The 26,582-nt window shown below is 45.2% G+C and overlaps 1 protein-coding gene across 1 annotated transcript; it reads right to left on the reverse strand.

Moving 5' to 3' along the window:
* Positions 1-22,150: 22,150 nt before the first annotated feature.
* On the reverse strand, positions 22,151-23,341 carry GJC1 (gap junction protein gamma 1). The gene has a single exon (XM_068978384.1). The coding sequence runs from the start codon at positions 23,339-23,341 to the stop codon at positions 22,151-22,153; it is 1,191 nt and encodes a 396-aa protein (XP_068834485.1).
* Positions 23,342-26,582: the final 3,241 nt, after the last annotated feature.

The raw sequence follows: 26,582 nt of genomic DNA on the forward strand, positions 1-26,582 counted from the left end.
CGTTTCCCTCATGGTCCCCCACCCCACCTCATGCGGCTTTGGCCTTGCACACCAACTCTCCTTCTGTGAATGTAGCCTCCATCATCACAGATTGCCACAGCTCAAGTTGCGCGGGGGGAGGGCACGCAGCCAGCGATGGGCGTGGTCTGGGATGGCCCCGCCTCAAAACCAGGCAGCTGGGACCTCAAAACCAGGCAACTGGAACCAGGGAGGGTCTAACCTCTCTGGGACCTAGGGGGAGGGAGCTGACATCAACCTTTTATTTTTTTTCCCTTTTTTAAAAAAACTGAATCTCAACTGATGAATGTAACTTTGGGGGTGCTTGGGCCAGGCAGCTGTGGGGATATTTCGACATTTGCAGGAGGGACTGAAGGAGTTGAGGCCTGGCCATCCCTCTGGCCCTCCCCGAAGGGGTGTGACTCTGGCCGTCCCCGCAGGGGTGGTCACACCTGGCATCTTCTCACTGAACGTGGAAGTCCCCAAGCCAGGCAGGGGCCCGGCAACACTGCGCACCCCCTCTGCCCAGCCCTGCTGAGCTTGGAGACAAGTCCGAGTGCTGAATCAAACCAAAGCTGCCTGTTCCGTGCCCGAGGCCTAGGTTATGGGTACGGCGACCACACGTCCCAGATTGTCTTCAATTCCAAAACAGTTGTCTTGCTGTCCCTGCCAGGACGCATGTATTTGGGAGGAGGGTAGGGTCCTAGAATATATAGTCCCTGAAATGACCTGGCACCTTCCCCCTTTCAAGAAGGGTGATGCTGGGGCTGACTCAGGGTTTAGGTGCCCCTTGGCATGGCCTGGAGGTCCCAGGCCATCTCCTGGGGGAGCACTCTCCCAAGGAGGGAAAGCCAGGGGTGGTCCAGTGCCTGGAGGGTTAGGGGCTCTGCCTGTGATGTGCGAGAGGAAGTAGGAAAAGGCAAGTCTTAACGTTTGATCCTCAGCTTCCAGAAACATCCTTAAGGCCCTGTCAAGCCCATTCTGCTCCTTAACCCCATTCCAGGGCCGAGTAGTAAGTTTACAGTCGTTTTCCCCATTAGTCCTCCAATCTGATCTCCACTGCAGCCGAACCTGAGGCCAAGGCTGGGCAGAATTCCTCAGTACCCCCACAAACAGTCCTGCCCATGGCCTTTCCTCATGACCTTCACTTGGGACATAGGAGCTCTGGCTCCTTGACTGCTAAAAACCAGCCGGCAGGGGCAAGCTGGGGATCAAGCTACCTTCTGGATGAAAGCCACAAATGAATGGAGCTCCTCTGCCCAGGGATACCCCCAAGCCTCTCCAGGGGTTTCTGAACACCCCCAGGGGCTTTGAGCTGCCTGTCTTAGTTCCTCTGGGGCATCTGTGAGGAGAAATCATGGAAGAAATGGCTCCCAGTTTATCTGTACCACCCCTCAGGGCAAACTGGGGACCGAGGCCCACTGACACCTTTTAAGGTGACTGGTTGCAGCTGCACTGGGGTCCTGGATACTGAGCTCCAGCTGGCACTGCCCAAGCAGGGGGTGGGTGGGGTACCCCTCTGGCCAGTTCTGCCCCACCAGCCAGCCAAACAAGCTGAGGTGGGAGCAGGAAGCTAAGGGCTGGGTTTTGCACTATTGCGGCGGTACCTTAAGGCATCCTCTTGTGGTACACACGTGCACACAAGTGGCGATGCATCTGGCACAAGCATTTGGATCCACATCTCCGCACAAGCGTGAATACCTCTGCACACACAGGCACATCTGTGTGTGCGTGCACATGGGGTGGGGCTGGGGTGTGGAGAACCCAAGACTTCCTGTGACCAGTCCACCTAGCTCCCAGCTGTCGGCATCCTCCTGCCCCACCCTGGCAGCCCCCACCTTGGCGGTGCCCAGGGAAGGGCGGAGGCACACTGACGTGGGCCTGGAACTGGCTCCAAACAGCATCCTGTAAATATGTCATCTGGGGCTCGGGGTGGGGAGGCAGGGACAGGAACGTCCATTAAAGATCACGTCCCAGGGCTTCCATGGAACTCACACCAGCCTGTGTCTCCTTTCTGTGAATGACCACACTGTGGCCAGGACCCTCCCCCGTGCTCCGTGGCCCTGGAGGGAGTGTGATGATGACACCAAAAGCCAGAAGGTAGCACCCAGGACTGGGCGCTGGGAGATTGGGAAGAGGGGGCGTGGCTTTCCATTCAAGGCCAGGAAATAGGCATGGCCTGGGTGGAGGGCCTGGCCCTTCCTCTTCCTCACTCTCCCAACAAAGAGAACTGTCCTTTCCGGTTTCAGCAAAGTAGATGGGAGTTGAGCAGGAAAGCATCTTAGCAAGAGGCAGAAGACTCAACTTCCCTTTTATGGTTGAAGCCAGACTCTCCTTACCTCCCAAGAGAGTCCAGAAAGCTGGATCAAACTGCTCTCCGGTCCCAAGGGCGCTTTGCTTTCATTTCAGGCCTTCAGAGAATTGGCTCTTGCCTCACTGAGGGGCTGAGCACAGCCAAGGCCAACAGCCCTCCCCACACTGGGGGCCAAGTTTGAGCCAAGAACCTAGTCTTCCCATCCTGGCCTCCGGATGCTTTGGGCCTGGAGATATCTGGCTCTGAAAGTCCTGCTTGTTCAGGGGAAAGATAAGATGAGAGAGGTTGGGGTGAGGAGGAAGGAAGGGAATGGGAGAGAGGAGATAACGGGAACAAGAAATAGCAGCAGTAGGGACCTGGGGAGAGCTGCTCACCAGGACAGGAGCCCCCAGGACCCATCCGGTCACGTGCAGAGAGAGCAGGACTCGACCCGGGCAGTGCTGGCCTGGATTCCTGGTCCCCACCCTGTTCCGGCATCTCAGTCCCCCAGCACATCTGGAACCTCTGCCCCCAGACTCCCCCACTGCGAAGGTCAGCTTTTCCCCCAGGGGGTTCACAGGCGAGGCAGCCCGACAAGAATCCATCTCCAACCTCAGTCATGACCTGAAGTCTAGGCTCGCCCTGTCTTCTCTCTTCTGGGCTGCAAACCCTACTTACAGCGTCATCGCTTCTGCCTCTCAACTCTTCCATCCCTGTCCGTACCCCTTATCAATTCCCGATCCATGGTGACCTTCAAACTTGTTCTGATGTGTATACAGCTGACACTTCAGATAGTAAAAAGTGTGGCTGTCGGACTTCCCTCATGGTCCAGTGGTTGGGAATCCACCTGCCAACGCGAGGGCCACAGGTTTGATCCCTGGTCTGGGAAGATCCCACATACCGAGGGGGAACTAAGCCTGTGCGCCACGACTACTGAGCCCACGCTCTAGAGCCCATGTTCCGCAACAGGAGAAGCTGCCGCAGTGAGAAGCTGGCTTACCACAGAGAGTAGTCCCCATTCACCGCAACTAGAGAAAGCCTGTGCACAGCAATGGAGATCCAGTGCAGCCAACAATAAATTAAAAATAAATAAAGTGTGGCTGTTGGCAGACAGTGGCGGGGGACTCAAGGGAGGCTCGGCACCTCGCTCTTGCAGGTCAGTGCTCTGCCACTCACACCTGCCTCTCAACCTCAGGAGCCCCCAGAGCTCCCTGTTATTTACATGGGTGCACAGTGATGCAGGAGGCTGCAGAGGGGAGCAGGTGCAAGGGGGTGCAGCGGGAATGCCAGGGAGGTAGCACCTCTGATGCCAACACCCCCCATCTGCCCAGGTGTCAGACTCTGTAGGCTGGCATGGAACAATCAGACCTGGCCCAGACACATAATTGGAAAACTACAGGCATCCCTCATTCAGTGAAAGTTCACTTTATGCTCTTTTGCTTTTACAAGAGACCTGTATTAGTATTTGTTTTCCTAACTGAAAGAAATTTGAAGGGGATTTTCGATATAGTGAAATAGCATTCAGCACCGGTTTGCAGTAGCCCTTAGAGAGGCCTTGAGCACCCCAGGAGTGAGAGTGACACCAGAAGGAACCACACTCAGCATCTAACGGCCATAGCTTTTTCTGTTCATTTGGGTTTTCTTGTTTTGGCCGTGATGCATGGCAGGAGGAATCGTAATTCCCCTGACAGAGATCAAGCCCATGCCCCCTGCAGTGGAAGCGCAGCTTCCTAAACAGTGGACCACCAGGGAAGTCCTTTTTCTTGTTTTAAACCACCATAGCTTTGAACTGTGAACATCTGCACTTTATCTCAACTTATTTTGTGCATCTGTTTGCAAGACGTTTCCTACGGCAATTGCTTCTTTGTTTTACACCATTTTGGCTTATGAAAGTTCTTCCAGGAGTGCTCTAATTTGGGCAGCGGGGAAACCTGTACTTGCTTTGGCTTAGAACATGTCAGGCAGTTCTGACAGTGGTGCCTAAACAGTGTGATGTGGAACCAGAAATTAAACTTGCTCTGAAGACCACCTGTTGAAGGAATTCCTGGGTATCTGGTTTTTCAAAAGTAGAAACAAAAAAAGTAGATAAAATGACTCCCAGTCTGTGTCTGAGTCTCCCTCTCTAAACCAGGACCTGCTAGCTGGGGATTTATTTATTCATTTATTTTGGCTACACCACTCGGCATGTAGGAGCTTAATTCCCCTGCCAGGGATGAAACCCATGCCCGCTGCAGTGGAAGCAGGCCGCCCTAACCACTGAACCGTCAGGGGAGTCCCTGTTGAGGATTTCTGGGTGGATCATGGGTGCAAATTTCAATTCCCAGTTCTATTTGTTTGGGCTAATGTGTGGGTCCCCTTGGTGTCTTCATGAGTTGGCAGTGACCAAGATTCAAAGCTGGGGACATTGGCACCTTGTGGTTGTTTAGAGTCTACTTGTGGAGTTGAAGGAAGGATTGCAAATTCATTCTGGCTCATCCCAGTGTCTAGACCAACAGAATTGAATGCAGTCCAACAGAATCGAATGCAGCCTACACATACAAGCTATGCATGCATTTACAATTTTTCTGGACTTTCCTGGTGGCACAGTGGATAAAAATCCACCTCCCAGTGTAGGGGACACAGGTTCGATACCTGGTCTGGGAAGATCTCACATGCTGTGGAGCAACTACGCCCCTCTGCCTCAGCTGTTGAACCTGGGCTCTAGAGCCTGGGAACTGCAGCTACTGCGACCTTTGAATCCCAGAGCCGGGGCTCTGCAACAAGAGAAGCCGCTGCAGTGAGAAACTCACACACCACAGTGAAGAGGAGCCCTGTTTGCCGCAACTAGAGAAAACCCAAGTACAGCAACGAAAACACAGCACAGAGAAAAAAATTCAACAAAATTAAAAAATAAAAATTTCTAGTAGGTAAATTTAATACATTTTACTAAATCCAATATGGGCTTTCCAGGTGGCGCTAGTGGTAAAGAACCCTTCTGCCAAATGCAGATGTACCCTGGGTCCAGAAGATCACCTGGATTAGGAAGCGGCAACGCACTACAGGACTCTTGCCTGGGAAATACTATGGACAGAGGAGCCTGGCAGGATACAGTCCATGGGGTCAAAAACAGTTGGACACAACTGAAGTGACTTAGCACGCAAAGCCACTATATCCATAATAATTTCATTTCAACATGCAATCAACATAATCATTGAGATGTTACATTGGTCTCTTTGGTTTGTTTTTTTGGGTTTATTTGTTTTCTGCACTCTGTCTTTGAAATCAGGAATGTAATTTTACTTAAAGCACGTCTCCGTTTCGGTGAGCCATGTTGCAAGTGCTCAATCGCCACATGTGGCCAGTAGCCACCAGAATGAACGGCTTAGGTTTAGACAATAACTAATGCTACTAAGTGGCAGTATGAAACCCAGGCAACTTGGAAATCAGGCAAGGATCTGAAAGATGAAACAAAGTACAGCAAGAAAGATTTGAACCAGCTGCAGGGGCAAGACCTCACAGAAGGTCAGAGGGATCTTGGGTATACCTTTCTAGAAGGCAAAAGAAGGGCTAGGAGGACTTTGATAGGATTGGGGAATTTTAACTTAACCTAGACTGAGAGTTCTGGATGTGTCCTGCCCTCTGAGCGCAGCTCTGGCCCCCAGGAACTTGCTGTAAGTAGAGAGTCCAACTTCTATCAACATTTTCAGAAGGTCAGCAGGAGAGAGGCAACCCTGGGCCTAAGGCTTGGTATCGAGGACACCTCTTCTTGCCGAAAGGAGTTCATAGGCTGTCAGTAACAGCTTCAGCTTCAGCATTTGGCCTTTGAAGATGAAGATTTGGTCTCATTTCTTTAAAAAGTATATATTTATTTCTTTGAGTACCCTGGGTCTTAGTTGTGGTACGTGGGATCCAGTTCCCTGACTAGGGATCGAACCTGGGCCCCCTGCATTGGGAGTGTAGAGTCTTAGCCACCAGACCACCAGGGAAGTCTCATTTCTTGAGGTGCCACAGAAACACTTAAGGGACTAAGGTCTGCTCAGGCCCCCAGGAGTTCCCAGCCAGTCCAGAGACCCTCTGAAACCTGACCTTAGCTCTACATTCATGAGGGCTCTTCAGGCCTCCTGATGTCAAAAGCAAGGTGGGAAATAAATGTCGGTAAGCGCTGTGACTCAAGCTGTCATTGTCCTTTTTTGAAATTATGACCTGGACGCCATTCCCCTGGTGACAGCTCCGGAAACGTGCGCTGGCAGCCTCCCCTGGTGACAGCTCCGGAAACGTGCGCTGGCAGCCCTCGGGGTGGGAGTCGTCCAGAGGGCTCACTGTCACCTGAACTTGGCAGAAGCCTCTCTCTGCCTCCTGAGGTTGATGAGGCTGCAAAGCCCTGGCCACCTCTGCATTCCAGATGAGCTGTAAGGGCACAAGGCACACTCAGGTCCCGAGTGCCGACAGAACAGCCCTGATGCTTGACTGCCCTTTGCTCTTGCGAAAAGATATTCGCATGATCCATCTGACCATGAACTGAGATTTCCCCCGTGACCCCTCCACCCCAACCTGGAGGGATACCGGGAGTGTTCAGTACATTGATGGCTCCAGGGCAGCCCCAGGGTCTCTGGGGTTGGGCCTTGAGTCCCCACTGCCTTCCTGGGCTCCAAAATGTTAACTGCTGCTCCCCTCACCCCTCCCACCGGGTGACCCTTCAGGCAGAGTCCTGGCCTTCAGCCACCTGACCCCTGCCCACTTGGCAGCCTGCAGCACTCCTGACAAGTGTCTGACCAGCTGCCAGTCTCTATTCTCCCCAAGAGCTGTCTGCTCCCCCCTGGCAGCTGGAATGCCCACTTGGGTTTAAAAATAAACTCCTGCTCTGCCTTTCTTCAGCCTGACCCCTACAACTTCCTCCAGGTTGAGCTGCCGATCCTGGCTGCCACTGAGAGTAAGGGCCACCATCATCCCAGAGGCCACATCAGGAAAGTGTTCTGGCATCTTCACTGAGGACAGACTGTATGAAGTTGACCCCAGAAAACTCCTGTTTCTTCATGAGATGACTGTCGCTTCTCTGGGGGTCATTCCCAGGTTGATGTGTGGTTGAAAGTACATGCGTAGGGTGGTGGGAGGCAGCGCTGATCTTAGTGGGAGAGAGACTCCCAGGCTTGTCTAAGTTGACCTCATTACAAATCCATAGTTTCAAAACAACCTAAATGTCCATCAACAGATGAACGGATAAAGGAGATGTGGAGCCTATATATACAATGAAATGCTACTCAGCCATAAAAAGTGCCATTTGCAGCAACATGGACACAACTAGAGACCATCACACTAAGTGAAGTAAGTCAGAAAGGGAAAGACAAACACCACATGATATCACTTATACGTGGAATCTAAAATATGACACAGTGAGCCCATCTACAAAATAGGATGGATATAGACAACAGACTGGTGGTTGCCAAAGGGGAGGGGGTTGGGGAAGAGATAGGGTAGGAGGCTGGGGTTAGCAGATGTCAGCTCAGTTCAGTCACTCAGTTTGCGACCCCATGGACTGCAACAAGCCAGGCTTCCCGGTCCATCACCAACTCCCGGAGCTTGCTCAAACTCATGTCCATCAAGTTGGTGATGCCATCCAACCATCTCATTCTTTGTTGTCCCCTTCTCCTCCTGCCTTCAATCTTTCCCAGCATCAGGGTCTTTTCAAAGGAGTCAGTTCTTCACATCAGGTGGCCAAAGTATTAGAGTTTCAGCTTCGGCATCAGTCCTTCCAATGAATATTTGGGACTGATTCCCTTTAGGATGGACTGGTTTGATCTCCTTGCAGTGCAAGGGATGGTCAAGAGTCTTCTCCAACACCACAGTTTTAAAGCATCAATTCTTCAGCACTCAGCTTTCTTTATGGTCCAACTCTCACATCCATATATGACTACTGAAAAAACCATCGCTTCGACTAGACGGACCTTTGTCGGCAGAATGATGTCTCTGCTTTTTAATATGTTGTCTAGGTTGGTCATGGTTTTTCTTCCAAAGAGCAGTGTCTTTTAATTTCATGGCTGCAGTCACCATCTGCAGTGATTTTGGAGCCCCCCAAAATAGTCTGTTACTGTTTCAGCATCTATTTGCCATGAAGTGATGAGACTGGATACAGTTAGCAGATGTAAGTTATTATAAATGGAATAGATAAGCAACAAAGTCCTACCATACAGCACAGAGAACCATATTCAATGTCCCATGATAAACTGTAATTTTTTTTAAAGAATGTGCATATATGTATGATTAAATCACTTTGCTGTACAGCACAAATTAACACATTATAAATCAACTATACTTCAATTTAAAAATAAATAAATTAATGAATGAAAATCAAAATAAAACAAAAAAAAACGACCTGTGGTCTCTAACCTCAGCTGGGCACTCAAGAAAACAGCACAAACACACCTGCTTTTAGCTGGTCCGTGCTCGTCCCATTCCCCATTATTTAATCCCACCTCCTTTGCTCCCTACAAAACTCACTCCATCCTGCCTCCGCTCCCCTCCAACTTTACACTCAGTCTGAAATCCTCTCTTAAGACCCTGCCAGAATCTCACCTGCATTCTTACCAGAGCTCTTCGGTCCTCCCCGCAAGGGTCAATCCCTCTTTGCTTTGAACACCAACATTATTCTGCCACTTCCTAACCCTCTCCCCTGATATTTTCTAGTTCTTCCCAATCTCAAGACCTTTCTATCTTTGAAAACAAAACCACCACCACCAGAAGATCCCTGGCCACCAGCCCTGCATCTTCACAGCCACTTCTTTTCTACCCTCTGTCACCCTCCCCACATCTCGCAGGATGCAAAATCTGAGTTTCCTGACCAGTGATCGAACCCATGTCCCCTGCTGTGGGAGTGAAGACTGTTAACCACTAGACCGCCAGGGAGTTGGCTGATCCCACCATCACGCTTCCTTGTCAATCATTCAGTCCTCGGAGCAAACACTGGAGGCTGTCAACTATAAATTCATCTCCTTCTCCGTCCCATCATCTGGATCCTGGTGACGGCCAGCTCCACCCCTCCAGCCACGCCCTCTCCAGTCCCTCCTCAGCCCAGAGTTCTGGCTCACCTGTCTACCCCTTTCCTGCCTCTCCAGCTCATTTTGCGTCCACCTTCCCCCAGACTCCAACCTTGGGAATCTCTTTCAGTTCCCTGAAGTATTTTATCCTGGGAACTTCTCCCTATTGCCTTGACCCTCATTTTATCCAGCTAATGCCTATTTATCCTTGAGGTATGCGGCTTGCTCCAGAAAGCCAGCCTTGGTTGGGTGTCTTCCCAACATGTTTGTGAAGTATTTTAAAGTTCTCCTTTCCTAGGTCATAGCATGCAGCACATGCCATCATGAAGCTTGTCCTGCTCCCCCAGACAGCATCAGCTCCCTGATGGGTGGGTGGAACCTGCCTTTCACAATGTCATATTCCCAGCATGCAATCTAGGACCTGCAACGTTCATGGTACTTACTGTTTGTCAAGTGAAAAAAAAAAGCAGTGCCATCCAAAGGCTGGATTGGATGGTTGAGTGTTGGGTAGGGGGCAAAAAATAGAAAACAGGGAAACACAAAATTGGACCTGAAAATCCAGACTGGCTCACAACTGTCCTCTTTGTTAGTTGATGAGTTGTGTCTGACTCTTTTTGAGTCCATGGACTAAAGCCCACCTGGCTCCTCTGTTCATGGAGTTCTCCAAGCAAGATTACTGTAGTAGGGAGCCGTTCCCTTCTCCAAGGGATCTTCCCTACCCAGGGATCAAACCCAGGTCTCCTGCATTGCAGATCCTTTACCATCTGGGCCACCAGGGAAGCCCAGATTAGCTCACTACTGTCCTGTTTAATTGAAGTTCAATCTGGAATTTGAGTGATCTTTGGGGTGTGGAAGCAAAACGGTTTCATTTGAGACATAACCCACAGGATGTGCTCATTCTGGAAATTCCTTTTCCAACATACAACACAATCTCAAGAGTCTTCTCCAACACCACAGTTCAAAAGCATCAATTCTTCGGCGCTCAGCGTTCTTCACAGTCCAACTCTCACATCCATACATGACCACAGGAAAAACCATAGGCTTAACTAGACGGACCTTAGTCGGCAAAGTAATGTCTCTGCTTTTGAGTATACTATCTAGGTTGGTCATAACTTTTCTTCCAAGGAGTAAGCGTCTTTTAATTTCATGGCTGCAATCACCATCTGCAGTGATTTTGGAGCCCCCAAAATAAAGTCTGACACGGTTTCCACTGTTTCCCATCTTATTTCCCATGGAGTGATGGGACCGGATGCCATGATCTTCGTTTAACTGTGAGGACCACTGCTATTTCCCCCGTGCAAGTCTTCTCTCCCTCAGGCTAAAGATCCTTTTGGATTCGTGAAATGTCCTTCGAAGGCCATGGACCCAGGTCCTGCTCTGTCCTATTACTCTCCTCTGGACACCCTTCAGCCTACCCATGTTCCTCCTAAAGCATATTGCCTAGGAACAGAATACTCTAGTGCGTCGTGACCGGGAGGGCCAAAGCAGCGGGCCCATTCCCATCCTTGATGAGGAAACCTCACATCTACAGAAGCAGAAACTGTGCTCTGAGCAGACCACGCTAGGAATGTTTACTGGCCTTCATCCTGCCATGATTTGGCTTAAATCTGTAGACATTAAATCTGATAAAGTGATGTGGGCTAAATTTAATAAAGCTTTTAGTTTTTAGGAAAGGGCCAAACCTACATGTCAGTCCCTGTTCAGAGAATGTATTACACAAAGACGTTAAGGCATTACACTTGGAGAGACAGCTGAAGACACTCCCCTCTCCCCCGTCCAGCACCTGCATGGTCCTCCGTTTTGGTAAGCACTACAAATTCACTTCTGGGAAGTGATCTCTCCTGTGGAGAGAACACGGTGTTGAGGGTTGCTGGGAGCAGAAAGTAGGAAACTGAAGGCATCCATCCACGGTTGTGCCGAGTAGAGTGGTCATTAGAACACTGAAGCAGGTCTACAAATGATGTGCAAAGTGCTCCAAGATGTAGGAGGTGAAAAAATAAGACATGGAGGTTGTCTGTAGGATGACACCTCATATGTAAGCTGACATATGCATGGGAGAAACCAGTGGTAATTTCACAAAAACGGGCCAGCTGTTACACTTGGGAAGAAAAACTCGAGAAAGGGATATTTACTCTTCATCCACTTAACATGTTTTAGTACTTTGAATTTTTAAGACACATGGATGTATGCTGTGCTTAGTCACTCAGTCATGTCTGACTCTTTACAACCCCATGGACTGCAGCTCGCCAGGCTCCTCTGTCCATGGGGATTCTTCAGATAAGGATACTGGAGTGGATATCCAGGGGATCTTCCCAACCCAGGGATCAAACCCAGGTCTCCCACATTGCAGGCGGATTCTTTACTGACTAAGCCACCACGGAAGCCCCAAAATACTGGAATGGGCAGCCTATTCCTTCTCCAGGGGATCTTCCCAACTCAGGAATTGAACCAGGGTCTCCTGCATTGCAGGTGGGTCCTTCACCAACTGAGCTACTGGGGAAGCGCACAAGCATGTATATTCCTTTTTAAATGCCAGCAAGGAAAATCTCAGTGTGGAAGCTATAGACTATTCTTATTTCCTTCATACTTTTCTGTGTTTCAAGATGAGTAAGTGCCTGCGTGCTTTTGAAGAGAGACAATGATAATGGTTTTTTAGGGACAGGCAACAATCAATGTTTTTCATTTTCTCTATTTCTAATTTTCCAAGTTTTTTATAAGGAGTGTGTAATACACTTTTATAACCGGGAAAAATGTCATTAGAACAGAGTAACCAGGGACCTCCCTGCTGGTCCAGAGGCTAAGACTCCACACTCCCAATGCTGGGGGCCCAGGTTTGATCCCTGGTTGGGGAATTAGATCTCACATGCCACAACTAAGACCCAGTGCGGACAAATAAATAAATACATTATTTTTTTAAAAAACCCAGAATAACTAAAAAACACCAGGCAATGGTATTTGGGATAAAAAAAAAAAGACACAAGTCATTGAAAACAGGCACATTTATTGTGCTAATTATGCCCCATAAAGTTAATTCTAAGAGCTTAAAAAACCTTTAGAGCTCTTTCATTTCAAAGTCTGTATTATAGTACATAAGTTATCATCTTCATGGAAGATTAATTCATGTACACTCGCAGATGTTCCTGTTGAATTTCAAAGTGTTCCCTTTCCAGACAATTAATTAAATTTAAGTTCTCTAATTTTGGTGCCACCAATTTTAGATTTGAGGTCCGGTAGTCTATTAATAAAGACAATTGTAATTCTGTTGAATAAATGGTTTGCTAAGACTGAACTGAACTGAAACAAAGAATAGGCACATGTATATGCCTGTACGTGCAAAAACATTTCTGGAAGGAAATGCTAAACAGTGATTATCTCTGAGGAATGTGACTAGGGTATGAGGGAGCATTTTACTTTAAAAAATATATATATATTTACTTGGCTGCACCAGGTCTTCATTGCAGCACGCAGGATTTAGTTCCTTGACTGGGGATCGAATCCAGGCTCCCTCCATTGGGAACGTGAAGTCTTAGCCACTGGACCACCAAGAAGTCTCCACATTTTACTTTTTTAGATCCTTTAGTATGGGTCAAAATTATTTAATGATTTTATTCGGTAGGTTTATCCTTCTTTAATTGTGGTAGTTGCAAAACGTATCATGTAAAATTTACCTTCAGTGATTCTGAAGTGTACAGTTCAGTGGTGATGGCTATATTCACACCGTGCGGCACATCTCTGCAACGTTATCTCGCAAACCCGGAACTCTCAACATTTCCCAGCCCCCGGCAATCACTCTTCTACTTTGCTTCCCTGATGTTGAGTACTTTAAATAGCTCATGTAAGTGGACTCATACAGTATTTGTCATTTTGTGACAAGCTTATTTCTCTTAGCATATTGTCCTCAAGGCTCAACCGTGTGACAGGATCTTTTTCAAGGCTGAACTAGTCCATTATATATACTATATTTTCTTTATCCACTTACCTGTTGATGGACATTTGTTTTCATTTCCTGACTACTGTGAAAAATGCTGCAAGTTACATTGGTGTGTAAACATCTCTTCGATTCTGCTTTCAATTCTTGGGTACATACCCAGAAGTGGGATTGGTAGATTAATAGGTTTGTGTGTGTGTGTTTAAAGGCAGATGGTTGCTGGCCTGAGCTTGGGTTGACATGGTTATTAAATTGTTACTAATAAAATTATAAATCCCCCAAATCGTTTGCATCAAGAGAACTGCTATAAAGATGGAAGACCAAAAAGCACTCCTCGTCGGTCGTGTCTTACTCTCCATATGAAGTGGTTCAGACTTCGCATACGGCTTTTGCTCAGTTTTTCTAAGAGTTGACTACAGTCTTTTCCATCCTCTACTTTTTTTCCATGTTTATTTTTATTTGGCTGCACCGAGTCTTAGTTTTGGCACACAGTGTCTTTAGCTGCAGCATGTAGGATCTAGTTCCCTGACCAGGGGTCGAACCTGGGCTCCCTGCCTTGGGAGCTCGGACTCTTAGCTACTGGACCACCAGGAAAACCTCTCCATCCTCTTCTCATCAGGCCTCAGAGCACATGTCTGAGTTGCATCAAGGTAGGTTTGCCAGTTTTAGCAAATAAAAATACAGGACACTCAGTTACATTTGAATTTCAGATAAATAACAAATAATTTTTTAAATATCAACATGTCCCATGTAATATATACTACTGACCTGAAATTCAAATGGAATCAGGCATCTGTGTTTTATCTGGCAACCCTAAATCAAGGGTGATGCGCTCCAGGACATCTATTCCAGGTCAATCTACACCAACGTTCTCTGGGAGTACCCAGCTGTGCTATGGCGGGCATCCTCCTTACCACACAACCGGCCCTCCCCCTGCCCTGCTCCCCCACCCCTCCATGCTCTTAGCTTGGGTCTATGCTAAATGCTCTACCCTTCTTTCCTGCAGCTATTTCCTGGGATCAGAGCTGGCTTGAGCGGCTGCTCACTGCCTAGGGTCAACTAACATAAAGGAAAAGCAGTCCCCACTCCACACTTTGTCTCTTCTGGGTCGAGACCCCAAAGCAGATCACTGGAACTCAACATCACAAGTTGGTCTGTAATTATAGCTGGTTCAAAGGCTGTATCTCCTTTGTCTGTGATTATTTTCCCATCTGAATGTGGAGTAAACAATTCTTTGACAATTCACACTCACCCTGTTTCCATAGCTTTTGGCATTAAAAGTGTCTTAAGGAGTCCCAATCCTTGGGCAGAGGGTTCTGCAGTCAGAGGCTGAGGCCTGTCCTTGCTCTCAGCAGCACCTGGGTCCAGGATCAAACATCAGTCTCTGCCCACTGGGCAGAAGCCACAGCTGCAACACGCTTTCCGGAAAATGGGCCAGGCCGAAGGAGCTCCCTGTCAGTGTTTTTCAGTGTTTCCAGAGCAAAGATAAAATTTCACTTTCACTGGACTGACTACACAAACTAAAAATAAAATTGAAAAAAGCAATCTAGTTCTGTATCATTTTTCCCCATGGTCAGGTCCCATTCAGGTCACTGGCTATGCACTGAAATCGGTTATGAACAGTTGCTTGGCTCTGCCTTGCCTGGAGTTTAAGGCTGTCAGCCAGCCATACCCTGTGTGATGGCCCCGCAGAGCAGACAAGGCTACTTGTGGAAGCTTCGGCCAAGGGTAAAGAGGGAATCCGGTCAGCTTTTCCTCGAGGCTCTAGCAGTGGGCTTCCATGGGCTTTTTTTCACAATCCCCAAATCTCAGTGAAAGTAGGCACAGCATGTCAAGGGCACAGCAAGGAAATGCTGTGCATGTCCTTGGAACTGAGAAGGCAGGAGAGAAAACCAACTGACAGCAGATGCCTGTCACCATCATCTCTTTTCTCTTTTGTTTTCCAACCTGAGTCACTTCCTGTTTCTACTTTCCTCAAAGAAGTCATAAAATGTAGGGTGGAGAAACTCTGAAGCAGTGGTACCAACTTGTTCACATACAAGGTGGGATGGTTCTGGGTCCAGTCATAGTGATAAAGTGGAAGTCTGTAATGCCTACCAGATGTTTTGAAAACTTACGCTTTGTGGCTGCTGCTGCTGCTAAGTCGCTTCAGTCGTGTCCGACTGTGTGTGACCCCACAGACAGCAGCCCACCAGGCTCCCCCGTCCCTGGGATTCTCCAGGCAAGAACACTGGAGTGGGTTGCCATTTCCTTCTCCAATGCATGAAAGTGAAAAGTGAAAGTGAAGTCACTGAGTCGTGTCCAACTCTCAGCGACCCCATGGACTGCAGCCTACCAGGCTCCTCCATCCATGGGAGTTTCCAGGCAAGACTACTGGAGTGGGGTGTGGAGGTGGGGAGGGGTTTAAATTGGGAGATTAGGATTGACATATACACACTACACTATATAGATAGATAACTAACAAGGACCTACCTACTGCACAGCACAGAAAACTCAACACTCTTGTTTTAGCTGCTAAGTCATGTCCGACTCTTTGGCAACCACATGAACTGTAGCCCATCAGGCTCCTCTGTCTATGGGATTTCCCAGCCAAGAATACTGGAGTGGGTTGCCGTTTCCTTCTGCAGGGGATCTTCCTGACTTAGCAATCAAACTCATGTCACCTGCATCGGCAAGTGGATTCTTTACCACTCAGCCACCTGAGAAGCCCTCTCAGCTCTCTGTAATGACCTATATGGGAAAAGAATCTTAAAAAAAAAGAAGTATATATATATATATATATATATACACACACACACACACATATATAACTGATTCACTTTGCTCTATAGCAGAAACAAAACATTGTAAGTCAACTACACTCCAATAAAAATTTAGAAAACATGCTTAAACATCTAGCTGGAGACAGCATTCTTCCTGGTAGCCCCTGCCCCTCTCCCAAATCACTTATGGATTATTCAGCTGATTCCAGTCTGAGTCATCTCCAGTCCTCCACTCCAGCCATCGTTCCGAGCTGACACAAGATGACATTCATGTGCTCTGTCTGGTTTAAACCTCCTTGAACAGTGATCACTCAAATCAATCCCCTTCTCCCTTTTATTCTGGCACACACTTCATGTTTATACTGTTTTCCTAAGATAAGCGGTCCTCACACCTTAATATACATAAGAATCACCTATAGAGAATTTTGGAAAATGTAACTTCTATATCTTCCAGTGGTAGCTTACTCAATGCACGAATCTGTAACTACATGCTCAAGGAATGAGTTTTACATCGTGTAAATTATACCTTAATAAAAGATTCTCAAGAAAAAATCACGTGGAAAACTTTCTGACTATTTGAGCCTGAGATGGGTCCAAGGAACCAACATTTGAATAGGCATTCCCTGTTACTTCTTCATAGGTGGTCCAATGGTCATTTAGGAAAAAATGCTTGAAGACAGCAAGGTCCACCAAGCAGGGTCCACCCCCAGCCACCATGACAGCCCCACCAACAGCGGCTTCTGCACTTCTCCAGGAAAAGACCAAAGGATGCTGGATCGAGCCACTGGGCAATCAGTGTGCAGACCCAGGTCTGTTCTCGGTTCTGCCTCAACCTCTGTATGCTCTGCGCTCCTGGATAACATGCTTCCAGCTCTAACAGCATTACATGTTAAGACTGGTATAAGCCCTCAAAACCTTAGAAAAACTATTTTAAACTCTACATGGCAAAGAAAACAAATTTTAACTTGGATGCAACACCGTTTCCAGGTACTAGTCTCTGCTCTGATGGCAAATCTGCTGAAGAAACTTCTTTCCAAACTAGCAGCTCTAACAGCTTTCAAATGGCTCACACGTTTATTACCAAATATGGTTGGCTGACCAGTTTACAATCTGTGCTGCTCAGGGTGCGCTCAGTGCATGACCTGTTCTGTCAGCGATTCTGTGTCTGGGGGAACAGAGGGCATTGTTGCAGTAAAGGCTACCCGCTCCTCAGCCCTCCCCCACACCATTCTCTTCTCAAAGAGTGGATGAGTCACACCAAGACTGGTCTCCATCTGTGAGGGGCATCCCTCCCAGAAGGCACGCTTCTCCAGGAGTCCAGAACCAAGGGGAGCCAGAGATGGGGTGTGTTCCCAGGGGCTGCTTAGACTGTACCCCTGCCCTCTCAAGGTCACCTACCCTCCCCAGATGGAGACGCCACAAACATGCCAAACCCTTCCAGCCACAGCAACCCCAGGGGAATTCTAACATAGCTATGAAAAATCAGGTGGTACCTTTTGAGCCCAAGCCTCTACTTTGAAAATTTCCTGCTCCTGTATTCCCACTGAGATCAACTTACAGGTGAATGTACTGGAAGAGATTTCCATATCAGGTTTCCTGTGTAAACCATTAAGCTCTCAGGCACTATGTTATACAAAGGATGGGGTAAAAATCCTCAAAATGACACGTCCTAGCAGTTGAGTTTTCAAGTTTGGAAAAAGATGCACAGACCACAAATGAAATCTTCTAAACTGTATTTGGAAATGACAAACATTCAGAACCAACAAAACTCTTCCTAGAGACAAGGCCCTGAGAGGAGTCTGTCCCCACTGTGTAAAGTTTTACATTAACTGTACAGAATGAAATTAGTAACCAGTAATCTTTGGCACTAGAATGGGTAACTCCTTGGTTGTTCATACAATATCCAAACTGAACATTACATGACGTTAAATTGCTAGTTAACAGTTGAATTTTACATTTAAAAGTTTGAAGTCCTAGCTAAGTTTTTCAGTATCAATATGCTAATCATATCTAACAGTGCCTGAGGTAGAGACTTCTGTAAGAGATTTATTGAAGAGAACACAATTGAGAGTATAATGAAGAAAAACACTTCCGGTCTCGGAAGCATATTATAGCCAAACGTCTTTGCTGGTTCAACAAGCCAAGCCTGAAATGCAGAATTATCATTTCTTAAATTTCTGCAGAGACTTTGTACAGGGGTAGGGCTTTCTTTTGGACTCCTGCATTTTGGAATACACGGATTGCTTCTTTTAAAAGTATGATTCTTAACATGGAATATGCATGAACCAAACTCAACACCATTATTAAAAACAACAAAAAAAACACAACTGCATTAGAGACAATAAAATCTTTTAAACTCTCCATGATATATGGCCAGAATGAGTAACAAGTATGCAAGTCAACCTAATGATTCTAACATTTGATGGTGACTGTGAATTATTACAGATTTATGATACATAGGTGAGTTGAAATTTTATTTCCAAACTCGGCACTGTATAAGTGCAGGGGCTTTATTATTTTTAGGTGGTAAGACTCTTCATGAAATTACATGATTTTATGAAGATAAAATCAGTATCTGGAACCTTTCAAGCAAAATGACCAGCAACTGCGTATCTCTGACTTCAGGTACTTTACTTCACAGTCAGGAAAGACCTTTCCTTTATAAAAAGGCATTTCTTGAAGTAGGTTCAAGTATAACATACTTGCCTTTTGCCTGGCCAAAAATTTATCCTCAACTATAGGTATTATTTTTACAAGTGTACAGTTCCATAAATGAGATGGAAAACACAAAGCCTGGACATTTATAAGCTTAATGGGTAAATCATAGGTATGACTAATAGGAGTAACATTTAAGTCCATTCTCGGAATAAGCTGCTAGAGCAAGTTCAGTGTTTCAACAACGGATTCCTGTGATAAAGAGCACCGAAGGACATCTTACTATATCATATAGTTCTTTCAATGATTTTTTCGAAGCTTCAAGCTCAGACAATGACCAACAGTTGGTCTTTTAATACTTTTCACCAGAGGCTTTCTCTAACCACTCCGTAACACTTCTGAGAGGTAGGCGGCTACTGGAACTTGGGAAAGTGGAGGGAATTGCTTAGTTTCACACCACAAAGAAATGACAGCTAAAGTACTTAATGATGACATTTTTCTTTCCAAAGACATAGGTGCCCTTCTTAAAGACAGATGTGTGGGAGTTCTGACCTGTGAGAACCATTTTAGATGACAGAGTTCATCTTTATCAAAAGGAATTCTATAGGTGTTAGTCAAGGAAAATCCCCAGAAAAACTAACTTCTAATGAAATCACACACCTGTGGTTTTAAATGAACAAATATAGAAGGCTGGCAAAACTAAGGCAGAAAGCAAAAATGAAGCCACAAAATGCACATTAACATTTCTTTAGAGGAAAATGCGATCTAATTCTTCCCTCAAATTTGAGCTAAGAAAAAAAAGCCTGTTTGCTTTATAAAGGACACACATCTGAAAAAATTTGATGGTATATTAAGGAATATAAACATGCTGCTGACCATATCCTGATTATAGTAGGTGAAGGACTAAGCACTCAGCTACTATTTAAAGAAGCACATGTCGTAAGACATAGCATGTCTTATGCAGCAATTCAAAGCAATGTGATTTTGATAGGGAAAAAAAAAAATGCTGTTTATACAACCACTTGCAAGTTCCAGAACAGTAACTGGAACAGTCTTTTTATTCACTCAGTGGGTTAAGCCAGACATTGAAAGGGCCATTTTCTTAATGTAGGTCCATGACATGTTATCAGGTGAGAATGGTTTTGGCAAACTTGTACGTTCAAAGGCTAAAAGAAATGGATCAAGGAAGCAGTCAGAGTTGGGAAATCTATGTCATATGTAGAACTTTAGTGAGAGAATAAAAATAAATTTGAACACATGCGAAGGTGACCCAGAATATCTTTCTATGTACTTGAGGAAGTTGAAGAATTATCCAGACACAAAAGATAACATTCTCATCAGAACAAGCCAAGATGAAACACCGGAGGCCCTGCTTGTAGAAACTAAGTGGATGCTTCTGGCGCCGAATGTCTGCCTGGCATTTCTGCTTGACTCCGTCCCTCTCCTATCATTCAAATTCCCAACCCTCCCAATGGCAAAGCCACTCTATTCTCCCTCAGGCTCTGAATAGATGGACATGAACCTATGTGTATTTTTTTCTGTCCTTCAATTCAGAAGTATGTGTGAAGTTCTACTGACATAAGAATTTTTGGTAGTTCTTTATCTTAGCCTGAAGTATTTAAAATCTTGCCTGTTTTAGAATAACTACTTGAAATTCTTTAGTAACACTTTGTTTTGAAGGAAACTATGCAGATCTGGTAATTATCCAGGATACATACGCATATAAGTCATTTTCTGAAATTTTCCCTTCAATCTCACTGGAGTTGACCTTTTGCTCAAATGTTTAGAGATCCTGAGGAGCTTCTCTTGGGTAAAATTTACAGATTTAAAAAAAGCAAAATAAATGTAAATGCATGGCTAGAAGATAAGGTTAAATTTTCAACTGAATTTTTTTGGGGCGAGGGGGAGAAATGGAGAACAAAGAAAAAAGAACTGTACACAGGATGCTGTTCTAAGACCCTCTTAAATAATAAAGAACTGACATTTAAAAATTAAGAGCAAAAAAAAACCAAAACCCACTCCTGGAATTTCAAAGTTCCAGGTGGCTTGCAATTAACTTTCTGTTAGAGAAGAGTGAGATGTCCCAAATGAAATGCTCCCTGGTGAAGCAAACACTCCTTCCTTTAAATCTTTACCAAGCTCTCACTCAGAAGCTCTTAACTGTAAGACAAATGATGTGAACATGACAGAACAAAGTTATCCAACAGAAGGTTGAAAATGGCAGTTAAATACTACTGCAAATTATGAGTGTTATGTGAACATGAATGCTTGTCACTGACAAACAGATATGCCTACAGTGAATAAATACTGAAATTCTCTTTCAGACTATTTACAGACAGAATCCCAGGTCTGAACTGGTCTTCGGGGCAGAAACCAAATTTGGCAGAAGTAGGTAGATTATAAAAACCCCATGGTAGATGATAAGAAGGACGGAAGTTGAACTTAGGCCTTCTGCCACATGCAGTGTAAGTGGCTTTGATTAATTTTTAGCCTAGAAGGGAATTTTTGTATTTTTATTGTTAACATATAAAAGAAAATATTCATCACTGGCATCTTAAGAAACCAGAGAGAGGCAGATTTTTGGATTCAGATTTAAGGCAAATCAAACAGGCCCACAACTAAACATCAGGGCTTATTTTCTAGGCATGGCTTTGCTTGGTGACAGAGGAATCTCACAACAGTTCTAGCCACAGTCTCCACACTGCTACTGGTTGAGGACATCTTTGTGCATCAGACTTTTGAAACAACTGACATTACATACACACCATCAAAGCAAGGCTTGGTATTTAAAGGACTCCTGCAGTGAATCACTTGGAAACAAAAATAGCTTTTCAAAGACTAGATACAACTCTGGGGATATGAATAAGATTCAAAGATTTCTCAAGTCAGAGCGAGATCTCCATTTCCTTCTACTGTGGACTTCCTCTCCGAGGCTAAGAACTGACTCATCCCCCTTCAGCTCCTCACATATCTGAAATTGTCCCTGTAACACGAGAGGCACTTTTTATTAGGTGTATAGCATCTATTAAAACTTTAAACCCCGGGTAGAGTTTGCTGAACAAAGTAATAACACTAGCCTAATAGGCATTACCTTAAGGATTTTTCTCCCCTTTAATATAAAAGTATAACTACAGTGGTCCAATGTACAAATACAAAAAAAAGTTCTCATACTTAAAAAAAAAAAAAAAAAGTACCATAATACTGTACATACAAAAACTGTTCAACAAGAATGATTTAAATATATCTGTTCTTTTCCAGATCTGGAAGACACAAATGTAAAGTTCTGCAACTGTATTATTGCTGGAACTCATATCCAGGAACGCTGTGTTTCCCGTTCTCTCCCCCTTGCCCCAGCCCCACCTTCAGAGTCCCCTGAGCTTGGATCATGAGCCAACAGCATCCCTGAAGATAAGCAGAGCCAAATGTTTACTCAACGGAAGTCGTTTTTCAGTGAGCCGCTGCTTACCATGAACTATGAAAGCACAAGCTTTAAGCCCAGCCAAGATTAAATCCAGACGGAGGTCTTCCCATCCCCTGATTTGCTACTAGCACTGCTTTTGTTGGACCCAGCTTTGGACCCCACTTTGGCTTTTTTTTCCCGGGAACCGTGGGGGTTATTTTGGTGATTGTAGGCCTGGATGGCCAGATCCAGGCGTTCCTGAGCCATTCTGATTTCCCTCTGCAGAGTCTCCAGGTCGGGTGGGAGGCTATCCTCATGGCTGCCGTACTGCTGTTCCTGGGCGATGTTGGCCTTGTTTTGCTTGTAGGCAATCTTAGCGTTGGACAGTTCGGTGTACTGGATTTGATCTGGTTTGACGGCAATGTTATAGCCAGGGGGAGCAGATGGCGTATTCCAAGTGAAAGGATAATTATAAGCACCCGGATCTTCCAGTTCCCTCCTTTTACTGTTTAGTGAGTCTCGAATTGTCCCAAATCCTAAATGAAGCATCTCCCAAATGTTAAGCAATAGGCAAAGGCCTGTAACACCATACATTATCAGAAGAAAGATGGTCTTTTCAGTGGGTCTAGAAATAAAGCAGTCTATCTTATGAGGGCAAGGGAGTCTGCTGCACACATAAAATGGGTGGACTTGGAAGCCATACAGGAAATACTGCCCAACCAGGAAACCCACCTCGAACACGGTCCTTGCCAGCAGCTGCAGCACATAGATCTTCATGAGCCCATCCTCCCGAATCCGCCGCCGGCCATCGTGCTTAGGTTTAGATTGGTTCTGATCTTTATTTTCTTTCTCACTTTCTAATTCCATTTCTGGATACATCATGGGATCCTCTTCATGGTCCTCTTCCGTTTCTTCCAGAGCCCGGTGCTGTTTCCAGCGCATTGCGTAGGGCTTGCTTCGAGCGGCCTTCTTGTCTGCGTCGCCGTGCTCCATCTTGGCAATCTTATGAATGGCATAGCCCAGGTACATGACCGAGGGGGTGGCCACCAGGATGATCTGGAACACCCAGAAGCGCACGTGAGAGAGCGGTGCAAAGGCGTCATAGCAGACGTTCTCGCAGCCTGGCTGCTCTGTGTTGCACACAAATTTGCTTTGCTCATCGTAATAGATGGATTCTCCTCCTACGGCTGTAAGAACGATCCGGAAGACGATCAATACCGTGAGCCAGATCTTCCCTACAAATGTGGAGTGGTTGTGGATCTCCTCCAGCAGGCGAGTGAGGAAGCTCCAACTCATGGTGACTAAACTGGTCCGCCCTGACAGAAATGAAAAATACCAAAGAAACGTCAGCAAATACTAAAATCATACTTTTTTTACACTGATGATATCTTTAGAAACTACTTCTCTACATACGTGAAACCGAACTTCAAGGCTCACACTAGAATGAGAGAGTAAACGGCGCCTCACCCGCCACACCATCAGGAAAGGCCCTTCCCCTCAGGCTATGAGCACGGGTGTATGCTGACAGGGTCTGAGGGAAGTCTGATTTCTTTTCATGTCTTCTCTAGTTTAAAAGGTAAAATTGTAGCTGTCATTTGAGATACAATTCTTAAAGCACACTGGATGTTTTACATACAGTGTTATTTCTTAGACTTTCTGAATTTTGTGAGATAGAGGGAAGAGTACAGAGGGACACTTATTCAGCCACAGTAAGACTGCCACCGAGAACACGATGGGGACGCCTGGGCTGGACTCCACTGTGAAGAGACACCTTACTGGCAAACTTAAATACCAGATCTGGTAACAAAGTATTAACAAGAATTAAGGAGATGGTATAGCTGCAAATATTAATAACTGGCAAAGATCAAGAACTAAAATAAAAGACAGAAACTCAGAAGCCTTAGCTAGGGCTCATCACAGCAGATCCTAGCATTCTGTATTATGCTTCTGTATTTTATTTATGGTGGATGCCTGCACACAGAAAATCCAATCAAGAGGTAAATCTACTTGAAACAGCATTTCAAACGACAGTTTTATTCTGAGATTCTTAGATCTACGTTCAAAATCTTGGTAAAAACCATCTAAACAAGATAATATACGTACAGTCCCTAATTCAGCCCCTGACACAAAGCACACGTAGCTCTTCTCCTTGATCTTTCCTCTCCTGCTTCACTTCTGCAGATTATAGTTGATTATCAGCATCATCAAAGAAATTTAAACACTCCTGTTACCTGTTATCCAGAATCTCTGTTATCCAAAATTTTCTTAGAGAAATGATGCTTTGTTTACAACTTTTCCAGATTTTCTCTAGAAGAGAAACAGAAGAGAAGGCCATTAAGTTTTCTCCCACAGAAAACAGTAAATCACCAGAATGCCATTTTCAGGGAGAAACAGTTTTCCATGTACCACAGGAATCAATCAGCATGAGATGGAAAACAGGACTGAGCTTGAATATCACTGTTCTCTTCTCCAATACATTGTGATAGGAGAAAATCCCTAAAAGTGACTCGAAGGTGCTTTAGTCACTGTAGTCTAAGAAAATATGACAGGAAGATGAATCATTTGTGAAAATCCAAAACAGATGAACTCTGGCATCTACAGGAAAAAGCCACAGCAGAAAATCTCAACGAATTTTAGCCAGGTCATTATAGGCGCTGCGAAAATCTTCACCCCACGTGCTCTATTCCTACTCTTCTCTGGAGCAGCCAACTAGAAGCAAGCTATTTATTTATTTACGACACCCAACAGCTGGCTCCCTGTCACCAGGACACCCATATCCATAGGAGGTGATTCACAGACTCAACTGCTCACAGAAAGAAAACATCTGCACCAGTACTGTGATTACAAGTGTATATACATAGGACAAATTACTTCTCATTATCAAGTTCTGCCAACTATGGGATAGCCATGGTCACGAATCATCCTCATTTGCTATCTCTTAATTTAATAAATAAAACGTAAAATAAACCCTGAGTGTTCAGTTATTATATGTTCAAAATAACTTAACAAAAATTTTTTTGGTAAGATACATGAAAAAACCCCAGAACAATTCCCAAAAGGTCAATGAAGAAGGAAAAAGTTCAGAAGCATCTACATAACGTCCAAGTATCAAGATTTACATACAGAAGAGTACAATCACACAAGTATTTCACCACAGGACTTCAAGTACAACTCTTGTTTCCAGCACTGATATCCAACTGAGCTTAACAGTTCTCCTCTCACTCTATACACAAGTTATAAAACCAAAGCAAAAGTAAATAATAAGCAATCTTTAAATGGTGATGTAAGCCAGGTTTCCATAATGAATCACATTCACAGGGTCTAGACTCACATTTTTCCAAAATGCCATCTCTAAAGCATTTCCCTTAAAGCCTGAAATTGTATTTGTTCCAATAAGCCAAATCATGAAAGTGCAATCATTCGTTAGTTAGAAAACTCATTCTCTACACTTCCATCTGTACCAAAAACAAATGGATATCTTTTTAACAATTATTGCTATGAAATAATTTCTCAACAGTTCAGTATTTCATATAATAATCTTAACTTTTTTGGGGGAAGGGGATCAATGGCAAATCCTTCAAAGCCTGTATAATAAAGCAGTCATTTAAACACAACTAGAAACACACATTTCATACTGGTTAAGCTGCAGGCCTCTACAATGCTGAACACTTAAAAGCCTGGTTTTCCAAAGGTTTTGTAAGTGCCACAGCACCCTATCCCCAAACCCTGAGTATAAATGAAGTGTACAGTACTGTAACTTCAGCATCTCATAACATGGATGATGGGTGGTTTTCTTTCTAAAGTAACCACAGGCTTCCTAACCGAATGGCAGCATCACCACTCTTTGGATCTACTGAGCTCTCAATGGGTTTTTCCTTCGATACTCTTTCCTTTCCAAATCCCTTTCCTCTCCTTGTAAGCATTAAGAGAAAGGCTTAAATATCAGAGTACACTACTCCAATCTGTGGGGAAGGGTAGAAAGGGAAAGTGGGAGGGAGTGCAAGGGGAGAAAAGAGTCAACTAGTAGAACTGTGGGCTCTGGAGTTGATGTTTCTAAGCAAAACTGTGTCACTGCCAAGTGTGGTCTCACTTGTTGCTGCACCACTAAAACTCCCTTTTCTCATGAACCCTTTTTTGCTCTGCTAACAGACAAAACAACAGGGTTTCCCTGGTGGCTCAGGAGTAAAGAATCTGCCTGCCAATTCAGGAGATGCACGTTCAATCCTTTTCCCGGGCAGATCCTCTGGAGAAGGAAAGAGTAACCCACTCCAGTACTCTTGCCTGGGAAATCCATGGACAGAGGAGCCCAGCAGGGCTATAGTCCATGGGGTCGCAAAGAGTAGGACAAACTTAGCAACTGAACAACAACAACAACAGGCAGAACACGGTCTTCTTTGACATCCCTGCTTCAGCAAACAAACTTGGTTAAAGAGTGAGGAATGAGAGTGTACAATTAACTGTGAATGGCTTTCATGAAAAAATAAAAATCATTTCCGTATTGTATCTATGAATGGAAAGTGACATGGGAATGTGTGAT

Source organism: Capricornis sumatraensis, chromosome 8 (assembly GCF_032405125.1).
Source record: "Capricornis sumatraensis isolate serow.1 chromosome 8, serow.2, whole genome shotgun sequence".
Taxonomy (NCBI): Eukaryota; Metazoa; Chordata; class Mammalia; order Artiodactyla; family Bovidae; genus Capricornis; species Capricornis sumatraensis.

Bases quoted from the DNA above. Each gene is read 5' to 3' on its own strand.
- GJC1 (XM_068978384.1), bottom strand. From the start codon at position 23,341: ATGAGTTGGAGCTTCCTCACTCGCCTGCTGGAGGAGATCCACAACCAC.